Consider the following 15,059-nt stretch of genomic DNA (forward strand, 5'->3'; position numbering starts at 1 on the left):
TGCACTTCATGCAATAATATGTTTATTTTCCCATTTATAAAGGGACTCCATTATTTGTTTATTTGCGTCTTTTAATGTTAAGTGGGGTTAAATGACAAATTTGTTATCCAATTAATCGATTAATCGTCAGAATATTTGATAGAACAATCAATTTTCGTTTTCTTTTTTATTTAAAATCACATCCTTCCGACATGCAGTGACTTTTTGAAATCATCTAAAATATCGGCATTACTCAATCTAACCACACGGTGGCAGTATGGAGCTGACACCTTCAGCCACATACCCGCAGGCCAAAGAAACAACCCTCGCTGTTAACGGTTAATAAATGGAGGGACAGATGCACTGGGCAGATGAGGCATAATTCTCCAGATGACTTGACTTAATGCTAACGTTTACAAAAGACAGAGCGCTTTCTCTGGTCTGAAAAGCTGTCTGTCTACATGGGGATTATATCCGCCCACTGAACAAAGTTTTATTTGACCAGACCAATATGTTGCAACAGACAAGCCCCCACTGGTTCGGCTGCTGGAAGTAGCTTTGATTATATAAGGTTTAAGGTGAACGTTCAGGTTTCGTAATCGCAGCGCCACTTGGAACGGCAGAGCCGTGCTTTCCAGAACTGCTGCCAGAACAAAGACGGCATGGCCTGCGTGTGACGGTGGCCTCCCTCGTAAAAACACTCTGTGGTGGATTTATCCTTTTCCACTATCTCCATCTTTACAAAGCACTTCAAAACTAGAGAGAGGAAACATCTGCCCTCTGTCACCTTTAAGCCACCCCCTCACTTCACAGAGAGACCGAGGGAGGGGAGGAAAGCCGGGGATGAGAGGAAAATACGAGAGGTGAATTTATTGAACGGTGCTGTTCAAAAGTCTTGCATAATTTAACCGAGGTCTTTTTTTTAAGTGGTTATAAATAAAACAGTGCAGTATTTTGATCTGTTTTTGTACTGTGCAGCACGTTAGTGAATGAAATAGCTTTCTTAATGTGCTTTATGAATAAAAAATATTTAGATGATTGTTGATGCGCAGTCAGCCTTTTGGGTTATTTCTCTATCACGTTTGCACATCTGCAGAAATGTTTATCTCGAATCGAATCGGATTGTTTATCTCAATCCGATTCGATGGGCAGGAAGTCGGAACGTAAATTCTTCTGTCTTGCTGCAGATTCTTTTTTTTTATCTGGGCCTAGGTCTGGACCTCGACCATACTGTCCAACTCTAGTTGTCAAAGGTGAGCGTCCTGCAAGCTTTAGGTCTGTTCTTGTTCTCAGCTGATTCATGTGGCACACCTGACCAGACACCGGGTTTGGACTAGACCACTGAAACACATGAACATGCCTTGAGCTAAAACGTTTCATTGCAACTCTCATCGTAGGTTTACTGTTATTGTTCTGCTGGATACTTTTCACCTTTCTGCCACATATTGTATTTTTTATGTGACTTTTATACAAAATATGTTATTTTAAACGTCACCATATCATGACAGCATGCTTTGAGACAGATAATCTGTGAGAAGATCGATCTCCTCCACATCGATCTCCTCCATCCTACTATCGCCGTCAAAAGAAATGCACTGCTCAGTTCCACAGCACCAACCAAAAACAACCAGTCAGAGCCAGGAGGCGTGTCTTAGCGCTGTCAATCATCCTCATGTACTCACTTCTAGAACTGGGAGCCCTGGCAGAAGGCAGAGGAGATTTTTTTCCCCACAGATTTCACGACATAGTCACAGTTTCAACAAATTTGCAAAAAATATAGTTACATCCAAATTAAATCATTGAAATTTGTTGCATGGTGAAGAATGTGAAAGAGTTCAAAGGAAACATTCACAAGGTACTGCAGTAGATGATTAATTATAGGTTTTGTAGCTGCTCTAGATAGACACACATAATAAAACCTTTTATTCTCTATCCATCTATATTCACAACGTGCAGTTGTGCTAAGCTAAGCAATGAAGACATAGTGTAAAAATAAAGCTGCCAAAATGTGATTAAAAAACTCTAAACAAAAGTGTTGATCTTATCGAAACTAATATTCAGAATGTCTGGAGAGATATTTATCAAGAAAAAGCTGAAGATTGGAATAAATCCAGACATTTAACATTTTGTACAGGCAAATCAATTACTCAAATGTGATTTAATTTTTTTTTTTCTTCTTTAACCTGCGAGGCCTGCTGTGAAGAAAACTATGCCTCCAGATGACAAACATAATCTCAGTTTCTCACACCTTTACAAACATCGCAAAAGGTTTATTCGGCTGAAAGATTTACCGGCAGCGCACACATTTCACAGAATAATAACATGTTGCCGAAGAGGTGAGAGTAGAACTCTTTGTCTTCCGGAGATTTATTATCACCAAGATCTTTGTTTCTGGTTTTGAAGAGGGCCACGACATTCATGAACTCTGTCCAACTTGTTCATTCAGGAAGGAACCAATGAGGAAGGCGCTTCCTCAGGATGCGATAGGTGGGGGAAGAGCGAGCGGGGTGGGGGCGCGCTCGAGCCTGTTGCCATTGGTTACCACCTGTTGTGCTCGGCTAGGCTACGGCGGGGCGCCTTATCGGAACAACAGTGTACTCGGGACGGATGAAGGTAGGCTGATGGGTCGAGTTCCTGTTCTGCCTCGGCTGCAGAGCCGTGATGAATACCAGAGCAGAGCGCCTCGGCTCTGTCTGGTCTCATATTTGTGTCAGGGAAAATGTTCCTGTTCCTACCTCGTGCTACAGGAAGCGGCAGCAATATGTCCGTCAAGCTAATCGCTTAAAAAAAAAAAAATCCTTTCATGTAAATGAAGTGAATTATTGAGAGAGGAAGGGTCGGTAATTCCTGCTTTCCCTGGGGAAAAAATGCCTTCACTGGGAAAAATTCCTGCATGTAGGTTCACTGTTATATTTGGATAAAATAAAAAATCTAAACTATCCGTCTCTAATGTAAACAAACTCTAATCCTATAGTGACTGAACCCACATCTGCATATTTTTTTTACAGATTGCTGTTGTGCTTTCACAGCTTGAGCCATTCTGTCACCTCTGTTTTAGCAGCTTTTCCCCCCCTTCTCGTTTTTAGTAAAACATTAAAATAAAACAAAAATAAATACATTTAGATGGCCTTTTAGTATAGTATCATGTTCAGATTGGACCTTAGATTACAGAGATGTGTATTTTGTGACCCAATACATTTTGACTAATAACCTGCTTACAAAATACACATAGAGTTCAAGATATTGTGTGTCCTTAAATGGAAACTGTGAACTTAAAACCAGAGAACTGCATCCTGTTATTATGAGCGAGGCACCGCTCTGAAGCCACTTTGGTTTAAAAAATTCTCTATAGCGTCTAAATATACATGTCCAAACCTGGTCGGTCATAAGCTTGCCAAAAATATCTATTTTGAAGTCAAAGCATGAACATGGTTTTACAAAAAGGCCATGCTAAACTGAACACGACTTAATTTACTTCAGTAAGAAAGCAAGTAATTTTAAATTGTTGCTCCTTTCTGTTTTTAGCCATGTGTAATCCAGTTTGGGTTTGATTATAAATTATGGGATTGGTGATGGTGAATGTGGTGTATAAACTGTTATTAATACAGAACCAGAATTAGGAGTAAAAGTTGATTTGACTGGCTTTGACTTTTTATGTACCAGTGGTTGTTGTTTCTAGACAGGCTGTTCCTGGAAACGGCTGATTTAACCAGATATTCTGGTTTACAGGACATGGTTCTAAAAGAAGAAAATATCCGGTGGGCTATAGTTGTGTGGAAGAAAATGCCTTCTTGATGTCAGAGGTCAGACAGGAAAGGGCAGACTGGTGTGAGATGAGGGAGAGGCAACAGTAGCTCAAGTAGCCACTTTTTACAATCAAGGTACGTAGAGCATCGTCTCTGAATGCACAATCTTGAAGAACATGTGCTACAGCAGCAGAAAACCACACTGTGAGCCACTTTTGTTAAAAAACAAAGGTCATATGGTTGCAAAACAATCATTCGCTCACAGCTTTCATACATGACAGACCACCAGGGGGCACCCCTTCGTCACACCCTAAGCCTATAGGTGAGAGCGCTACACCTTTCTGCAAACAGCCTCCTGTGCGGACTATGACTTTGCAATTTCTGTCCAAGAGTTTTTAGCCATGTAGCAATCTTTGTAGGTATTTTGTGAAGAATCGTACAAACCTACATAGTTCCTCACTGCGTCTGATAAACGTTCCTCAAAGGTTTTCATGTCGCTTGCATGTACAGAAGTAGTAATTATTTTGGGAGCAGACTTTTCCTGGTAAAAACCAGCCCCATGTTCTACGCTTTGCTATGAACAGAGGGTGTGGACCTTCAGCTTGATGGCTACCGGACATTATCCGCACTGTAAAAAACCGTCCCCCACTGCCCACCCAACCATTCCCAGTGCCAAGCTGAACAGACAGGAATGGTCTGTTTTTGTTAAGTCAATATTTGGAAGCGTGGCCAACACGCTTTGTTCACTTCCTCCACTGCCATTGCTAAACCTACAGGCAGACTACAATAACTGAAGTGAAATATCAACATTGCTATCTGGGTGAATTTCTGTACAACAAACTTGTGACCAGTCACCCAAATAGCTCAACCCAAGCCTGGTGTCAAGAAAGAGAGCAGGACACCTCCCTGTGAACAAGATGACACAACTTTTGTCAGCGAGGGGCGATTTCAACACTTCCGATAAAGTTTGGGAGAGACTCTATTGAGACATGCAAACCAAGTATAAAAGGTTGGGAAAATGTTAAGTGGCCCTATGAGTATTGATTCCATCTAAAATTTGACATGAAAGCATCCTGCCTTGTATTAATAGTTCTGGCTGTGAGCCAGAACTGGAGAGTATATAAGATACTCTCCATCTCCATTTACGACCACAGTGTCACTGTTTTGTGGGTTGGCACTTCCAATACAGTAACGTGTGATGTCCCAAAGCTGCCCTATTGAACACAGTAAAAGAGTTCACTGGGCTTCACATCCACCAAATTTCCATAAAGTAGAGATAGGTGCGGTGGACATAAAGCTTACAGCAGTCATAAACCCCACAGCGACATCCGCACGACAAATAGCTTTTTCTTCACCATTGACAAGAAAGCTGGTCAGAGTTGACTTGAAGATGAATTCATATACATAACTACACATTTTGCCCAGTACTTCACTTATCGTCAGATCCTGTGCCTCATTGTGGTTTTATGCCCAGCAAAACTCCAGCTCTGACAAACTTCAAAAACAAATAAAACCCCTAAAAGACTGGAGAATTTTCCAAACGTAATACTTCAACCCAGCTTAATGCAAACTTCAACTTTGATGTACTTGCCAAGGGCAATTTTGTCTGAGAGTATGCACAGCTGCTGCAGCATCAAGTGCAAGCTTCAACACTTTGCTGTATCTGCTTTTTCAGTTCTCAGTTGAGGCTGCTATTCCATCACGCATCTTCTCGCAGAGTTGCAAAGGAAGCTGAGAAATGTCTGTTTGCATGGCGTTACTCTAAGTTGTGTTGCACAATCTCTCTTCATGCAAACTCACAAGAGATACACGCGTGTTTGAGAAAGCTTTGTAAAGTTTTACCAGGACAACACGGCACAGATCGGTCGAAATGAAGAAACCAGCTTCATGTGAAATAAATTTAAAGGTACTCTGCCTGCTTTTTTTAAAGGCAACATTAACATAAGCCATTTTCATGATCCCCTGTAATTACTGCTGCTTCACTTCGAACTCATAAACCACACACACACGCACAAAAAAAGGCCTGTCCTCAATTTGTGCTATGAACCCACAGCACAGATGCTTTCACTACCCGTCTCTTCTTCCTGTGTCAAAGAACATCAGTAACAAAAAACACAACAAGAAAAAAAAAAATCCCGCTTTTAAAAACTTGTGAAACTCTTGCAGATTAAATTAAGCAATCTACCAGAGCTGAAACCGCAGCTGCGAGTGTGCACTTACGCCTCGGCACATGTGGCGTCGCAGAAAAGCCACTTGAGGTTCGGCGGGGAGCTGCGTACGCTCCGGGATAAAAATACAGGGTATAAAAGCATCAGAGTGAGTGAGGAGCACACATCATACGTGGCTGACGCAGCCCTACACACATCTTCTCGCTTGCTAACTGCAAATTAATGTTTGTGCATCGTTTGTAAAGCAGCAGCACACCTCAAGTGTTTAGCAATGTTTGCGTTCGCACAGTGGCAGTGAAAAGAGACGTAAACAAAACGGTAATTTGGATTGCTCTGACCATTGCACGTAATGTTGTACAATTGCTAAACACGCACACGTCATACATATAATCATCTGCGCTGAAATTTTGTACATTTCAACTGAAACGGAGAAAACAACCGAAACAATGTGAGGAACACCTAAAACACCCAGCTTTCTCTTCTTTTTCCCCTCCTCTAACTGTTTTGAATATAAAAGAAAGTGCATAAAGTTAAATGCCTTTAAGGGGCAGTATGTTGTATTTTCCAGGCAGATAGTGATATTTCACAAGAGTGCTATAAGATTGCTATATATGTCAAACACAACTTCATAGAAATGTGACTTTACAATTTAACACCTTGAAATTGGGTCTCTGTCTCTTTAAGAAGCTCCTGGTCTTTCCGACATTTGGCCATCAGCACCTCATGGCAATGTTTCTCCACTTGGCTGTTTGCTAGTGTTGAACTAAGAAGTCGTTTCTATGACGAGCTCAGCCGACTTTTCACGAGGTGTTTACTAATTTCTGCTGCTGCTAGTCTGGCGGCTCAAAAACTTTGATTTTGTTTTAAAATACAGTATCTTGGAAAGATTTTTCAGATAGCTCAAACTTTTGCCTGTCAAATTAAAAATCCCACCTCAATGCATTGCATTTGTGTTTAACTTGGTGGTGCGTAATTCTGAAATATGAGGAAATTAATGTGAGGATTTCAGACAACAATTTGCTTTGACATCCCTAAGATATGTCCAGTCCATCTAATTTACTTTCATAAGTCGCCTGGTTTCTAAATATTGTTGACTTGTGTGTTCTGTGAAGCCCTCAGAGGTTTTTTAGAGAACACTGGTGAACAAGCAACATTGTTCAGACCAAGGTACACAGCAGAGAGCTCATGCGTGAGTCCTGTCGCCATGACAACTAACTGTAAATCTAATATTTATGCGTGTGGCAACAAGAAAACCATAGTTGGAAAAAAAGCCAGTAGAAGTCCCGTGTGCAAAAATGTAGAACAAAAGACTGTTATGGTCCAAGGAGACCAAATCTGAACTTTTTTGCTCAGCATGGTTAGAAACATTGTGCCACTTCGCGCCGCACTCATGGGTACGGCGGTGGTTCTAAAGCTAAAAATATGAGACAGAGACGAGGACACAGGAAACGAAGGAGGATGTGGTTACTGAAAGGGGGCTGTGGGGATTGCCAGCTTTGGCTCTCCTGCACCTCGTGGAGGGAACATTAAATAACACATCTGTGTGTTGTTTTCAGGATGCCAGTAGCAACTGAATATGAGTGATTACGGTCCACTCGATGTGTTTCCATATGGAAAGATCCTGTTTGTGGGAGTGTATGCGTCCTGCCAGCTTCAGGGCTCGGATATATTTCTACATCTGCTACCGGAGTTTTTCCACTGTGCTGCTGCTGCTGCTGCTGCAACGGTTTTTGAGGCAACTTGCAGGTTGCCAAAGAGCCCTGCGTTAATCATTAAGTAGAGTGTGAAGAGTAAATATTGAATTCTTCTTTAAAGAATTATCGAGCAGCTGGAGAAAATTTACTTTTCCCTCTTGATGGTTGCGTCTGAAAGCTCACATGAGCCACAGCCAGATGTCAAATCTATCTTTAAAAACAGGAACTATAAATAACGTGGCCTGTCTGTAAACTCTCTTACAACAAAATATACCAATGGAACCATTTGTGTGATCATAACTTTTTTAAAATACATAATTTTATTGTCCTTTTGCATGTCGTTGAGGTTATCTGGTGCCATGGCAACTTGTACAATGTTAGCAAAGTGTCTGATGTAAACATAGGCAGCACGAGCCTCGGGATAGATAAAAATTGTGAAATCTACACCGCTAAACAACTTAATGATACAAACATGTCAGTTCAGGATCGTGGCTCAGCAAGTTTCAGTTCTGCGCCAGCTAGCTGTCGTGTCACATGAATGGAAAGCAGCTGAAGGTTCATGTTTTGGAAATTCAAGATGAATATTATAGAAAAATGTATGAAAAGCGTAATCCAGTGATTTACTGTAGCAAATGAAGAATTTCTCTTGAAGTATGGGAGAAAAAAAAACATTAATTGACCTTTTTTTTAGCTCTGGAGGAGCTTCGGAGCCTTCATCTCCTATTTTTGCCCTGTAATTTCCTTAAAGTCTTCAAGATTGGAAGCCTAAATGTCCACTTTTAACGAAATCTAGCAATTTACAAGATTAATAAGGAAAACCTCTCCAGATAAAGTGCAGAAGTTAATTCAACCTGAGGAATTCGGGGTCAGATCAAGCAGCATAAGCAAATCACTTTTTCACGTCTGAATTGTTGCAGTGCCATAAACAGGCACACACAACAGGGGTTTGTCCGTTTGGCTCTTGACGAACTGTTTAGAGGTTTCAGACACTGATTAAATAACAGAGCTGTCCAGATCTTCCTCCTCCACACGCTAATCTACAGTAAACTGCTCTGTTTTTCAGTATCTGGGCAAAATCAAGCACCGGGTTCCTTCACATATTTCATGTGAAAACACCACACTTTCATGGATTTAACTTTCCAGAGCTACCAGTCCAGTCTAGTGTTCACCCTAAAGTACCAGAAAATACAATGCCGGTACTTGAAGAATATAAAAATATTTGTTTTGTGAAATGTTTTGTGTTAGGCATTCTTGTTTCAAGAAGCAGTAAGCATTATAAGGGTGTTTTCACACCCTTATAATGGTGTGAAAACACCATTATAAGGGTGTAGACTCGGCTTGATTGAGGACCAAAGAGGCAACATTTGTTAAATCTTCGGCTGGTGCTGTTTGCTGTCACGCTGCATTGTGTCCAACAATCCAAATTCATCGGAAGACCTGCTTGTGTGGCGCTGGACCAAGAACCACTGAAGGAAACGACACAAAAGCCTCAGAAGAAGACACGCTAAACTTCGGTAGCATCAGAGTTTAGTGGTTTTAGGATCTCTCTTTTGCCTTTGGTAAAAGACCTCAAGTCATTTTTTGCAAGACGTGCATTGATTTTGGCTGTATTTACCCAGAATGCCCTGCGTAATAGTCCACTTTCTGCTTTTGCAGAGTTCATCCAACCAGACCGAGACCTTGGTTTGTCGGTGGACAAAAGTTAACTTTTTTGGTCTGCGTCCAGTTGAACTAAAACATTCGTGAGATCTGATGATTTTATGACTACAGTAAATAAAGAGAAAAGAAAAGAAAAGTCTTTGGGACGCCCCCCAAAAAACTGTGCCCCTGGGCTACTGCCCCTTTAAGCCCTTTATAGAGCCTGTCCCAGGCTGCATTTAGCTTCCTCTTCTTGGGCCACTTTAGATTAGCTCACTGCTAAGCTGGTCCGGTGAATGACAGCAGCAAAGCCACAGTTTCAGTTTCTACTGTCTTAATCAAGTGACACGGCGTCACGCTGTCACATGCAGATCACATCAAGAAGTACATGGAGGGCTGCCCACACAAACTCCTGAAAACCGTTCAAACTGCTACTTGTATAAATAACATTCTCCCTCTGACAGATCACATTTTTCCCACACAGCTCCTCCATTCAGATGACGGATGATCACATTGCGCAGACGTCAGTTAAAAGCATGTGGGATTTATGCTTACTGGTGACGGAGACTCACACACACGCATGAACACACACACGCACGCACGCACACACACACACACACACACACACACACACACACACACACACACACACACTGGTTAGATCTGTCCATATGGGAACATATGAAGCCCATAAGAGAGCAGATATAGACTTAGATCCAGACAAGTCATTAAAACTCAGACACAAACAAATCTAAACAGGTGAAACTTGCCTACATGCAGACATACGTATACACACACACACACCCGCACACACATACACACACACATACATACGCACACATATATATATATATACACACACGTGGTGCGTCTGCTTCTTGTTTACCGAAGATGCTGAAGCAACATAAACTCTTCCTCTTCCTGCCTGCATGTGTGGATGATTTGTGCGTCTCCATGTGTCTCTCCGTTTGTCTCCGTGTGTCTGGCTCTCTGTCTGCACTAAATCGAAGACAAACGATGACTGGGAGTCATGATGATGCTTCTGGAGGCCAAGACATCATGAGGCCATGTGAAACCAAAGGAAGAGTTAGGGGACAGAGGGAGATGACAAAATCTGGTCACATCGGTGGCCTTTCAATGAGCCCAAAAGCCTACAACCGGCTCGACTTGAAAAAAGCGAACCAGCTGCACCAAACCGAAACTCTAATCTGCGACTTCCTTAAACGCTTCAGAGATTGTTTGTGAACACAGCGTAGAAACCATGACAACGGCAACCTTCTTCCTCTCTAACAAGTGTTGTGAGTCCACTCATCCTTATCTCTCTTTTAGTTGTTTACAGTATCTTCAAGCATTTTTGTCCTCCTCACACATAGCTAGGCATATTTATGACTCTTCAAGTAGGATTGTGCATCGACAGACAGTTTGCAACAATCAAACAGCTTTAAAACTCCCCACATGGACAGTTTGCCATGCACAGCAGATTGTTTTATTTCCTGAACCCAAACCAGAAGGGCAACTGATCAAGAAAGTTTTTTCAGATGCACAAGTTATAAAAGGTTCACTCTCTCCTGTCAGTTTTGTGAGCAGGGAACATTTGAAGTAGGAAGCAGGGAAAAGGGCAGTTACTTTAGATTTGGTTTGACTTTCTGTAGGCGACTGTAACAAGAGAAGGTCAAGCAAACAAACAGGTCAATAAACCGCAACCATCTGGGACTATTGATCAGCTTCTGGAAAGATTATTCGATACAGGAGCCAAAGTATCTCTTTCACAAAGACCAGACGTCTGGTGATTGTTTCACCATTTAATAACAAACAATAATTCACCCGGTTTTAAATGCTGCGGCGGTGCTTTGATCCGACTTTGCCTCCACTTCTTTTCCAAACCAGACTTATATTTCTCGTGATTCTTTCTCAACACAGTCAACATTTCCATCAAAGTTTTTTTTTTTATTTTTATAGAAAAGGTTAAAAAAAGGTAAAGTTCATTTAAAAAAGGAAGTTATCGGATAAAATAAACAGCAAATTTCAATGTACTATTTTTTTTTTGTACACCAGTGTAGAGTTGTGCAAGATTATGACGTGGAAGGAAAACCACTCTAATCTAAACAAGTTAGACGAATAGTAAACAGAGTTCGCATGTGCAAAACTTTGAAAGCCTAATAAACCATTAATGAAAAATACTCCATCATGACTAAGTAACCGCTATCTGAGGACTGAAAATACAACTGCAAACTTTCAAAGACAACTTGCCTGTCAAGAAAATTGTTCCTCAGAGAACCAATCAAGCAAGAGTTTCATGTAACTCAAACTATCCGTGTTGGAACAGTCCAGTCAAAGTACGGTGCCAAATGCAAATGAAAATCTATGTGAAGACTTGAATGTTCACAGAAGTTCTCCATTCAGTGTCACTGTTTTATTTGCAAAATGTTAAAAATTGGATATCATTTTACATTTACTTCCCAATTCGGCACCTGCATAATTTCAATGAACTCAATTTCAATGAAGTTAGTAATGGATGTAATGCGGAACAACTTCCATTGCCATGCTATTTGCAGGGCACTGTGAAAAACCCCCCCAAAAAACTCTCTATATAGATTCTCTTTATTTTTTCCATTTGTTTTTCCCATGTCAATAAGCTAATTAGCTTAACATTAACTCACTTACTGATGACATGGAAGCCCAGTTTACTCTTAGCGGCACTCTGTTGTGGAAAAGAAACGATTGGGAACAATCCCAAGACATATTTTCTATTTTTATTTTCAAAAATTGAAAATGTGGCTGGCTGTGATTTGCCTCAGATGTGCCAGACTGTCCTGGATGGGAGCCCAGCAACCGAAACAAAGCTGTTGCTGTAGTTCTGCTATTGTCGTGTAATTTCATTTGCACACATTAAAACCAACCTCGCCCCTTTTTCTGTTTGGTTATCAGCGATCGAGCCAAGGGGGAAACAAAGAGAGCAAACTATGTGGAGTTAGTGTCATGTGTAGTCTGATCCATGTTAACACTCAATTGATTGTAGATAAATGCTCTTTTGGCATAAATGACTGTTTTAAAAAGGAGCAAAACCATAAAGATTTATGAGTCAAATCCCAAAATCTTCTAACTAAATGGACCCTGGGCTCATCACTTGGTATTAACAGTTTCCTTCCTTCTATAAATGCTTCTATATGTGGATGCTAGACTTCTGAAGCACGCCGGTGTGTGGCTGGCTAGCTTAGTTTTATTTTTGTATTTCATACTGCGGTTCATGTTTTCAGGTGGTGACAAATTGAATTTGCAGCAGGGCTGCTTATAAAATTTGGACCATGTGTTCTGGTGCCTGTGTGTGGTTTGTTGATGGTCTTGTGTTTGTGTTGACTTTGAGATTAAAGTGATTAAAGTGGCCAAGTAGGAGATGAGGAGGAGAAGAGGAAAGAAGTTTGAGGGTTTTTTTATATCTTATACCTTTTTTTTAACAGTTTGGTGTGATCCAGGTTATGTACCTAAGTCTCCCCACAGTGTTTTTGATAAAACCATTTGTTGCTTTTCTTCTTCTACTTCTGGTTTGACTCAGTCTCTGTGTTTTAGGTTCCACATCTTTCACAGATATTTTATCTCTGCATGTGTCACCGTGGGTGCAGGCCATGTAGACATCAGCAACTATCTTCAAAATGATCTGACCTGCATGGTGACGCGGCAAACCCTTACAGTCTTTTACGGCATACACTTTCCCCATACTTTTCTCATGACTGGACAACGAACCATGAAATGGGCCTCATTATCAGAGCCTTGAATCTCCCCTGGGTTGTGTTATGTGTGTGTGTGTTATGTCTACTGGTGTTGTTTATGTTAACTATACCCGCCTATTGATGAGATAGGTTGCCTGACTAGTAGCCTACAGTTTGGTGGAGAGTGGGAACCAAAAACCTCGTTCCTCCTTTACAAAAATAAAATGCTGTTATTTTCACCAGTAAAACTCAAACCAACCACTAACAACTCTATGCCCTTCTGTAACTCTTTGGAAAGTTGCAACGCCCAAGTTCCAAAAGTATTTTACTGCACAGCTTTCGGCCGTTGCGGCGTCTCAGAAAAAGAGACACAGTTTGGTAGAACCAGATTCTACAACCATAGCCCAGAGGCCTTGTGCGCAGCAGACGGATATAGAAGAACTTGTGTTGCCTGCAGAGAATCCTGACCGCGACACAACAGAACACATTTGGGATGAATTAGAGCAGAGACTGTAAGCCAGGCGTTTAAATACCACTACAGGAGAACTTCCTGTCCATACCGATTACCTTCTACAGCGAAAGGTTTTTGAATAAACCTGTGTAAAATGAGCTACAGCAACATTTGATTTCACTTTGAGGTTAGTGAAGTATTTTGAATTGAGTTGAACTGAGCTTCCTGTTTCTATGCGGTATATTGTATGACAGCGCAGGGGTAATTTGTGTCTCAAGTCCAAAACATGTGAATCAAATGATTGTAGGAGTTATGTCAGTCATGCTAATGACCCAATTATATGAGTCAGTGATGCAGAGGCACAGTGAAATGTTGCAGAGACAAAAGCCCTCGAGGAATGGAGGTTTTACACCTGCTATCTGGAGACAATTTATTTTCTTAGCCACTCCTTAAAAAGGGAAAATTGCACTCATTAAAAAAAACGTCAGGAAATGTCCTAAACCACCAAGTTCTTAATCAACAAATGGAGAAATTGGACAATCACCTAAAATGATATCTAGAGCCAGAAGAATGATCAAAAAGTTATCTTTGGAACGATCTAGAGTCGGCACATGGCTTCAGTTATTACAGCTAGAAACTAGAGATCAGGTCTGAAATCTGAATGTAGTGATGAACTCTGACCTGAACCTTCAGAGTCACATGAACACAGTTACAAAGTCGGCCTTCTGTCACCTGAAGGACATTTCCAGGATTGAAGCAAGATCTAGAGATACTCTTTCACATGTTTATTTTTAGTTGAATTGATCACTGCAGCAGTGTCTTCACAGGTCTGCCTAAAACGTCACTAAGAAGGTCAATAAATCAGCGAGCAGCAAAATACATTAACCAGAACCAAACTTGGAGAAGCAGCATTCAGCGTCTGTGCTCCTGTAATCTGAAACAAACATCCAGAAAACTACAAAACAGCCGAAACACTGAGTTCCTTTAAACCCCAGCTGTTCAGAGCTGCCTTTGATTAACAGCACCGGCAAGTGGAACATGGGTCAACATTTCTCACATTTAATTTCATGTATATGCTTTATGATTTGGATGATGGGATTCAACAAAATGTCGTATTTACTTCTTGTTTCGTAATTCTGTTGTACGTTTTTAATGCTGCAAAGCGCTTTTACCGAAACGTGCTTTACAAATAAGCTTGACTAGGTGCTTGTAAGCGCTTTTACCGAAACGTGCTTTACAAATAAGCTTGACTAGGTGCTTGTAAGGCTAAAGATCGGTTTTGCTGTTCTTGAACTACTTTTTAAAATACCAGAGTTGGACTGATTTGCAGGTTTGCAAGTTTTAAGACAGTTTTAAGTTTTGTTACCACATCATGTCGTGTCGTCTTCTCCACCCAGCTGCCCTTCTCTAATCTACACCAGAGAAACCTCGCAGAGGTCAACCCCTACATCCGTCTGCAGCCGGCTTTCTTTGTGTCCCGGGGGGGGGGGGGGGGGGGTGATGAGAAAATGCAGGCACTGGAAAATGGGTGAAGAGCTGAATGCTGCCGAGGGAAAGCAGGGAAAAAGCAGAGAAGGGGGAGGGAGGAGAAGTAGAGTAGAAGTTAGAGGAGAATGTGAGCGGATATAAGAGTACTTACTGGCAATTCTCAAACTCTCAAGCAGCAGCTGTTTAGA

General features: G+C 41.2%; 1 protein-coding gene across 2 annotated transcripts in view; it reads left to right on the plus strand.

The window, feature by feature from the left end:
- Nucleotides 1-2,420: 2,420 nt before the first annotated feature.
- Nucleotides 2,421-15,059, plus strand: part of LOC103463542 (adhesion G protein-coupled receptor E5-like) — a 35,621-nt gene continuing 22,982 nt past the window's right edge. Inside the window, exons 1-2 of one of the 2 annotated variants that reach the window (XM_081605354.1) lie at nucleotides 2,503-2,592; nucleotides 3,709-3,860. Coding sequence is in view for 1 of the 2 variants with exons in the window: in XM_081605342.1 (XP_081461468.1) it covers nucleotides 2,436-2,592 (157 nt within the window). In the remaining variant the exon portion in view is untranslated. Of the gene's footprint in view, nucleotides 2,593-3,708; nucleotides 3,861-15,059 lie in introns of both variants that reach the window. The other variant, XM_081605342.1, reaches the window with a different exon arrangement.

Source organism: Poecilia reticulata, chromosome 1, assembly GCF_904066995.2.
Source record: "Poecilia reticulata chromosome 1, P_reticulata-male-v2, whole genome shotgun sequence".
In the NCBI taxonomy this organism is placed as follows: Eukaryota; Metazoa; Chordata; class Actinopteri; order Cyprinodontiformes; family Poeciliidae; genus Poecilia; species Poecilia reticulata.